This window comes from Amphimedon queenslandica, unplaced genomic scaffold (genome assembly GCF_000090795.2).
Source record: "Amphimedon queenslandica unplaced genomic scaffold, v1.1 AMPQUscaffold_12758, whole genome shotgun sequence".
In the NCBI taxonomy this organism is placed as follows: domain Eukaryota; kingdom Metazoa; phylum Porifera; class Demospongiae; order Haplosclerida; family Niphatidae; genus Amphimedon; species Amphimedon queenslandica.
In genome coordinates, this window is record NW_003547006.1 from 19,541 (window position 1) to 28,439 (window position 8,899).

At 34.4% G+C, this 8,899-nt stretch overlaps 1 protein-coding gene and 2 pseudogenes across 1 annotated transcript; 2 read left to right on the top strand and 1 right to left on the bottom strand.

Annotated features, from left to right (window-relative positions):
• Window positions 1–1,218, top strand: part of LOC100634868 (traB domain-containing protein pseudogene) — a 2,478-nt pseudogene extending 1,260 nt beyond the window's left edge.
• Window positions 1,219–1,236: 18 nt separating this feature from the next.
• On the bottom strand, window positions 1,237–7,684 carry LOC105314600 (armadillo repeat-containing protein 2-like). Its single transcript, XM_020003098.1, has 16 exons — window positions 7,354–7,684; window positions 7,060–7,141; window positions 6,227–6,850; window positions 5,841–5,943; window positions 5,469–5,638; window positions 4,564–4,617; window positions 4,309–4,454; window positions 4,036–4,135; window positions 3,661–3,846; window positions 3,322–3,418; window positions 3,157–3,270; window positions 2,358–2,471; window positions 2,070–2,208; window positions 1,888–1,968; window positions 1,697–1,776; window positions 1,237–1,473 (listed from the first exon to the last, which is right to left on the bottom strand). Exons 1-16 carry the CDS (start codon window positions 7,602–7,604, stop codon window positions 1,322–1,324), a joined length of 2,493 nt encoding a protein of 830 aa, XP_019858657.1. The 5' UTR covers window positions 7,605–7,684; the 3' UTR covers window positions 1,237–1,321.
• A 42-nt stretch (window positions 7,685–7,726) lies between these two features.
• LOC100634994 (dehydrodolichyl diphosphate synthase complex subunit DHDDS-like) overlaps window positions 7,727–8,899 on the top strand; it is a 6,662-nt pseudogene continuing 5,489 nt past the window's right edge.

The following is an 8,899-nucleotide window of genomic DNA, read 5'->3' on the forward strand; positions in this document are numbered from 1 at the left end:
ACAAGCAAAAGACCTCAACTGGGAGAAGGTGAGAGCCTTCATGGCCTCAGAGGGACAAGTGGCAGGACTCACTCACGCCGTGTTCATTAAAATATCAGCTAACCTAATGGATAAACTGGGCGTGGCACCGGGCGGAGAGTTTCGAATGGGTTTCCAAGAAGGAACTAAAGTTGGTAGTACTATATTACTGGGTGATCGCTCCATCAGGATGACTTTTAAAAGAGCTTTGAGGGCGTTACCAATCTGGCAACAGTTGAGGCTGTTCTATATGCTGTTCACTTCTGTGGCTTTTGATTTGGATATATCACCGGAGGATATCGAGAAGATGAAGAACTCTGACATGGTGGAGATGCTAACAGGTACAGTGTACATGTACATGTACTTGTATATAGTGTACAGCATAAATGTATGACAATTTTTTGTGGATGAATTTTTTAAAATTTTTGATGATAATCTGTGGGAATATTATCCACAAAGACAAAACACAAGTCTATTTGCAAAGTATTTATTCCATTAAAGCGTGTATTTATTTACATTGTATATTGTTAGTGCAATGTATTTCTGGTGTTTGTTATCATTATTATTATGTGAAAAAAGCATATGTACATGTACATGCATAAGCAATAAAAAATAAAAAGTACAAAGTACAATTTTCATATAATAATTATGTTTTTCCCTTTCTCTCCTCTCTCTCTCTCTTTTTCTAATAATTTTTCTTAAATTCTCTCTTCCTCACATCAACACAATCCTCTCCCTCTCCTTCCCTCCTATCATCAGGTGAGCTAGCTGCTGAGCTCCCAGCTTTATCTCACGTATTTGTGAATGAGAGGGACCTTGTCCTTGCTAACTCACTAATGGCCGCCGCTAACTGTCTTATCGAACCATACGCTCCTCCTGTGACCATAGTGGGGATAGTCGGGATAGGACATGTTAATGGTATCAAGGAGCACTGGATGAAAGAGGAAGCTCGTGATATTAGTAAACTATTGACTCTATCTCCTCCTCACTGGAGTAGTAGGATATTCTGGACTTATGTGCAGTTTTCTTTAGTGTCACTCGTTAATGTGGGCCTCTATTGGTTTGGTAGGTCTTGTCTTAGAGCTGCTGTAAGGAAGTTGACTTCTAGTACTTAGAATAATTATTGTATTTTATGAAGAGCATTTTATCCACCTCCTCTATATAATGAGAGTATTATTATTGCTATTATTGTATTATATATACTCTTATAATTTTTCCTTCACAAAAAGTATCTTTATTAATAATTATAAATAAATTTAAACTTCTATATACAAATTTATTTCATTGGTCGGTTTGCTATATGTCACGTGACCAAACGTTGTTGTTGTTGTAGTTTTGTTATTATTTGTGTTGCTACTGGCACAAACTCGTTAGTCCATAGTCTATCAGAAACATCATCTGTCACCTCTTCCTCCTCCTCGTCATTCATGCAATCAAAGAATGCTGTAGCTGGATCTAGAGAGAGGGATAAAGAAAAGGAGAGAGAGAGAGAGAGGAGGAGGAGGGAGAAAGAGAGGGGGAGGGAGAGAGAGGGGGGAGGGAGAGAGAGAGGGGGAGGGAAGGAGAGAGAGGGAGGGAAGGAGAGAGGAAGGGGGAGAAAGTTAAGGGTTTGTTTGAGTGAGGATCAAGGTGTAAAAATGCTGTAAATGCATGGCGCAAAATCAATGTACAATGTTACCTAAATATTCCTCCAGTAAATGAAACAAGGTAATCACTTCCTCTTCAGTATAATGTTCATTAATGTTAGTCATTCCTTCGCTATTAATAGAATAAGGATACGATAATTAATATTTAATGATTATATATGTACATGTAAAATAATGATGTACATGTAAAATAATGATGTACATGTATGTATTGAACATGTACCTATAGTTCCACAGTACTTTACATGCTAGACTTGATAGTAGCCAGTCTTGTCTACTGAAATGACTTAAAACATCTAATAACCTGAAAATAATAAAAATGGAATAATAATAAAGTTAATGTACACGTACATATGCACATGAAATTACTCTTTCCCCTCTCTCTCCCTCTCTTTTCTCTCTTACTTTTTCACTCCATTATTATTCTTAAATACATGTATACATTGTCCTCCAGGCTCCATTGTCACATTAACCAGTACACCACACACAGCATAGACCAGCTCAACGTGCTTTGAATCTAATAACGTCAACAATATCTCATCAACTATGAGGGAGGGAGAGAGAGAAATTTTTTAATTAAAAAACACTTCCTGAAAAATTACAAGCTGCTTGTTAACACCTCAAGGTGTGAATTTGAGGTGTTAACAAGTAGCTTGTGAAATTTAGCTTGTAAATTGCAGGTTTATTTCTTACTTCTCATGTCTGATATTAAATCTCTCACTGATTTATCTCTGGTGAGATTACCCAGTACTCGTATTGACTCCAACATTACACTCTGACTATCAGGAACCAAATACTGTAATATGACTAGTAAAGAATAACATAGGAGATTATAGAGAGTTACAATTCATACCACAACTACATGTACATGTATATCTAATATGTACCGTACAGCTGGTTTATTTCGTGTGGAATTAATTTTCGTGCAGGCTCAAATCCACTAAAATTAATTCCACTAAATTTTATTAAAACCAATTAAATGTTAACAAAAATTTAGCAAAGCACTAAAATTAATTCTAATGAAAATTTAAGCAACAAAAATTTGAGGCCACAAAATAAACCAGCTATACGGTACTTTACTACATGTAAAGAACTAAGATAAAAGTGTTACTATAGTTTGTAGTAGGGGTAGGGGACCCCATTCAAAAATTGTTACCCAGAGGTAAAGTTATTCTCAATGATAAGATAATGAATGAAGAAAATAGCTCCGTTTTATACTCAATTAATTGTAAAAGATCTCATGGGTTGTCTCCCAATGTGGTTAACACTCTTGTACTTGTATAAACTGTCAATGACTGAGTCATGAATATCTTATTGCAATTCTGCACTGACAGATACTGGACAGTGTATCTATGTATTTATAAAACACCAAGCAAAAAAGCTACAAATAGAAATGGCAGTGCACATGGGTGACATGGCTATATATCCATGGGTATGAACATACATTTACATATATAATGTACATGTATACATGTTACATTATAATAATTACTTTGTATTAATTGTTGCTTATATTGTAGAACTGCATCTTGTGAATGGAATGATAGATTGTTAATAGCTGTCAATGTATTGACTGTTAGCTCCTCACTACTGGTATCACTTAATTCTGTAGGAAATTAAATAAATAAACAAAGCATATCTATTATTAATATTGTACCTAGTATAGCTATTAATTGGTTCATTATTTCTTGGTTAGTGTTCACTTCGTTAGCAAAACTTGAATGAACTGACATATTAGCAATTAGACTCACAGACTAAGAGAAATAATGAGAGAAAATATCACATTCAAGTACATGTATACATATATGTACATAAATGTGTACAATTTAGAATGTTGAATATTAACTTGCAAGTTTTAATTTAAAAATTCTTCTTTTGTGAGGATACTTTGCTAATTTAATTATTAATGATATACATTAATAATTTTGTTAATTTTTACAATTTATGTTAGACGAAAAATTAAAAACATATCACATACATGCATCAGCTAGTGTACCTTTATCAACACATCAATAGTTTTAGTACTATCTCCTTCTTCTCTTCCTCCATCAGATAATGATTGAGTATAATGATTCAGTAATAGTTCCAATGCCTTTATTAATGACTGGTCAGTATATACTGATGCATTGCTAGCCACTGTTGATATGTTACTTAATATGAAACACACTCTCAATACAATATCCTATTAAAAGACGTGGTTTAAATACAAGAAATCATAAATGAAAAATTAACAATTAATTTTTATTACTTTTAACAGTACCTAAAGCATATTATATTTACATACATGTACATGTACATGTACTTGAACTTAATTACATGTAAGTACATGTACATTTACAGTATTATATTATAATTATTATGGTATACCTACCTCTTGTTGTATGTGAGTGGTCAGTGCAGTTGGTAGTAATGAAGTGCATAGTTTGATCTCTCCAATAGCTGTACAACACCTGTCCACTAATGAGAGCTTACTAAAAATTTAAAAAATTAAAAAAAACAAAGAGAAAAAATCAATTAGCAACACCAAGAGTACATGTACATAAGGGTTTGTACTCTTAGCAAAACCAATTATTGCATGTGAATAATGTACATGTACTCATAATAAACTACATGTACACGTACATCTATTGTACACAGTACGTACCTCAGTAGTCTTGATATATTGAAGACTAGTTCAGTGTTATTGATGTGTTGTTGCAGTATCAGTGATATGTAGAGAGGAATGGAGTGAGCGAGGAACTGATCATATACTACCACTGAATCAGAGAGATTGCGTAACCCTGATATTAACTAAAGGAGGGAGAGAGGGAGAGAGGGATGTTAAAAATTAAAAATAAATTCACACATTACATTGTACATGTACATGCATGTACACAATGTACATTTCTTAATAATTTACCTGCACTAGTACATCAGCAGTCCTCACACTGTTAGTATCATTAGAGACAACAATCTAAAGTACAATAATTATCAATACACATGTACAGCTTACATGTACACGTATAATTATTTGTAATAAGTTATTTACTACGCATGTACATTACCTGATGCATATACATGTACTTAATGTTGCATAGAAGGTTTGAGCTGATTCCAATCAAAATTAGATTTTTTATGAATTTTTTAAATTGCTCCAAAATTGGGCCAAAGTTCCTGTACTATAGTACAGTGTCACCGGCCAAATTTCACCAAAAATGACTAAGAGAAAATCTGCCAATTTTATAACTTTTCCTGATACATATACATGTTCTTATGTTGCATAGAAAGTTTGCACTGATTCTGATCAAAATTGGATTTTTTATGAATTTTCAAAATTGCTCCAAAATGGGGCCAAAGTTCCTGTATAGGGTTACCAGCCAAATTTCACCAAAAATGATGAGGAGAAAATCTGCCATTTTTATAATTTTTCCTGATACATATACATGCTTATATGTTGCATAGAAAGTTTGAGCTGATTTCGATCAAAATTGGATTTTTTATGAATTTTCTGAATTGCTCCAAAATTGGGCTAAAGTTCCTGTGCTATAGTACAGTGTCACCAGCAAAATTTCACCAAAAATGACAAGGAGAAAATCTGCCATTTTAATCATTTTTCCTGATACATATACATGTTCTTATGTTGCATAGAAAGTTTGAGCTGATTCCGATCAAAATTGGATTTTTTATGAATTTTTAAAGTTGCTCAAAAATCAGATCTGCCAAATTTTGCCAAAAATGGCAAGGAAAAAATTATCCTACTATTGCATGTACATGTGTACATGTATATATGATACATGTACATGTACATGTACATATTAAACCCACTTCAGTGCATTTCTTCAAGCAGTGAGCTATGGTTTCAATGCAGTTGTGTTGAATTAGCTCATCACGTAGCTGTGGGTTACTAGCTAAGAGTTTAATGGATCCTAACAGATACACTAACGTATCATGATGAACTACTGGATCAATCGAGGAGAGGACACTGAGAATATGAACTAGAAAAGAAAAGAAAATTATTATTGAAATTTAAAATAAATATAAATCAAGTCTATTTTAATCGTGTGCAAAATCTATTACTAGATCTAACAATGTACATGCATACATGTGCATATGCTTGGTCGCCTTACTTTACATGTATATGTACGTTTACATGTACATACATGTATTAAGTGTGCTGTTAGTGCGTATTTTATTTACTTGTAATGTTTTCTTTACAAAATAGTTGATCATTATTTTCATCTCTGCTTAATGAGAAGATCAGTTTACTGACATTAAGTAAATTGCTACCAGTCACTTGCAACTATTGAAAATAAAAAAGTATGTATACATGTACATGTACATAGTACTACAGTATACAATGATTTTAGCAATATTCTTTTGCTTGCAAAATTTCTAGTTTTTACAAAAAATGTGGTAGCTAAACAATTTTAAAAATTTATATTAATTGCAAGAAGCCAAGTACAAAATTGACAGTCATTTTGTGAAATTTTTATTCGGTGACAATTATGCCATGTACAGTATACATGCACATTATTTTACTTGTACGTGTATTTCAAATTTTCTCTCACTCCCTTATTTCTTACAGCTAATATTATTTTAGCTAGTATCAGTAGTAGTTTTGGTTCCTTGTGTCCCAGTAAAGCAAACAAACTCTTCAATAATGCACTTCTCCTCTTTCCTCCTAATCCTTTACCAAGTAATGAGTGCTTCTCCAATAGTACCCACACTTCAGTACATGCATCAATGAGCAGTGAATCACTACTACTGGTAGTAGCCTTTGGGTCTAATCTATCCAGTAATGGTTTTAGTTCAACCTCCCATATTTGTCCTGTGTGTGCTCTTGCTGCTACAGGTTTATCAGTAGGAGCTGTCCTTGCTGTAGTACTTTCTTTAATTTTAGTCTCTTCAGTTTTATTGGTTCTTTCAGTGGCTACATTAGTAAGTGATGAAGTGTCGTTTGTATGATTTTTTCTTTTGCTTGAATCGCCAGAATTGTATCGTTTTGTCTCCATTGCTCCTCTCTCTCTCTCTTTGCCAGCTGATCGAGTTATTCTACTTCTACTGGTTGGTGGTGAGGAGCTACTGGCCTTTAGTTCAGGGAGGGAGGGCTTGGAATGAGGAGGAGGAGGAGGGGAAAGCGATGCTACTGATGGTTGTAGACTGATATCAGTTGATGATGGAGCTGGAGCTTGTGGCAATAATAGATCCTATAATATTTTAATAATAAAAATGCATTCATTTGTTCATTATTTTAAAAGACAAATGATTACTAATGCAAGTACATGTACATTTGATAATTATCAATATCATAAGGATCTATCATTTACAATGTACAATGTACATGTACACTAGGTAATATTATAATGCAAGGTTAATGTACATGAACTATTATACAATATTATTATTTATTATTTACTTCGTTAATGATTGGTGATAGTCTTTGTTTACTGGTGGGACGACTAGTCATTTCTTCATTGTAATACTTACTGGAGCTCATACTAAAAATAGAATAAATACTATAAAATATTTGTTGAGTAAAATTTTGAAAAATTTGGCAAATTGAAGTCTGTTCGCTCAAGTTTTAGTCAGTATCACATGGACTAAATTATTCCAAAATTTTATTTTAATCTCCACCACTCATTTAGTTGATTTGCCAAATTTAACGCTCCAAATTTATAATACAGTACAAGACACTCTACACAGTCCTTACCTAAACACTGAAGGAGGTCTGCCCTCTCTATCAGTTTCATTGCTTCTACTCAGGACGCTCCTTCTATTCCCACTAAACAAGTGTCTCCCATCAGTTGCTGGAGTGAATGGCCTCCTGACTGGTACAGCATGGAGTGATCTTCTTGCTTCATCTATTATCTGAGAGCTGGCTAGGACTTTATCGGGCAGGAGATAAAATGGCGTCTCCTGTGCCTTCCGTTCTCCTCTCTTCTTTACACTACGAGTCGCCATATTGTCTTCACAGGACCAGTTCTTTTGTGGGACTTCAAATCGTGCAGGAAAAATTGCTCTATTATTATGATTCCGTTACCATAGATACGTTAACCACACCCATCTTAATTATTGGTGGGCGTGGTAAATTTAATTTTATTGGTCAAAATGGCGGACAGTAAAAAGTTGCCTTCATCTTCATCCGGTTATTTCTCGTCTTGGTTTCGCTCCATATGCTCTAGAGTGGTTCAGGCCGGCCCCATGCCTAGTCACATTGCTATTATAATGGATGGGAACAGGAGGTACGCCAAGAAATCTAAGCAAGAGAAGTCGTTTGGTCACGTGATGGGATTTGAGAAACTGGTTGAGGTGAGAATTCAAGTAGCTACTAGGATATGATAGTAGCCACTAGCCACTCTGGCATTATTGGATGCTACCTATAATTTTAGCGATAATAATACATGTAGCTATAAATACATGTAGTTATAAATACATGTACACGTGTTGACACGTGTTTAACAGTCTAAATGTGATTATTGTACAACAGCTTCACACGTGTCATTGACTACCAGTATGTAAACTAATTATAGACCACCCTAGGCGTGAATTGGAAAATTTAGGAATTTCATTAATTTTATATACGGTATCTGCCCACACATCATAATTGGTTGCCATTTTGGCTGGCAAGTTTATTATGGAAGTCAATGGAGGCACGAAGGAAATACCTCACTTACCTGCTGTAGCTCTACCAATAGCTAAAAAGTGCTTGTTATAAGAAAGAACAACTGCCTCTAAGCTTCTCCTGTCAAGGATATGGTCAAATTTGCTCCAGAATTCTTAATACAGGTTTGTTTTTATGTCGGCCCGTTTGTTCTCCATTGAAAGTTACCAACCAAAATGGCGGCTGGAATTAATTTCATCCTAAACCACGCCTTACAACCGTAAAAATTTCTAATAATCTTCCTACGCATTCAATTCACGCCTAGGGTGGTCTATAATTAGTTTACATACTGGTAGTCAATGACACGTGTGAAGCTGTTGTACAATAATCACATTTAGACTGTTAAACACGTGTCAACACGTGTACATGTATTTATAACTACATGTATTTATAGCTACATGTATTATTATCGCTAAAATTATAGGTAGCATCCAATAATGCCAGAGTGGCTAGTGGCTACTATCATATCCTAGTAGCTACTTGAATTCTCACCTCAACCAGTTTCTCAAATCCCATCACGTGACCAAACGACTTCTCTTGCTTAGATTTCTTGGCGTACCTCCTGTTCCCATCCATTATAATAGCAATGTGACTA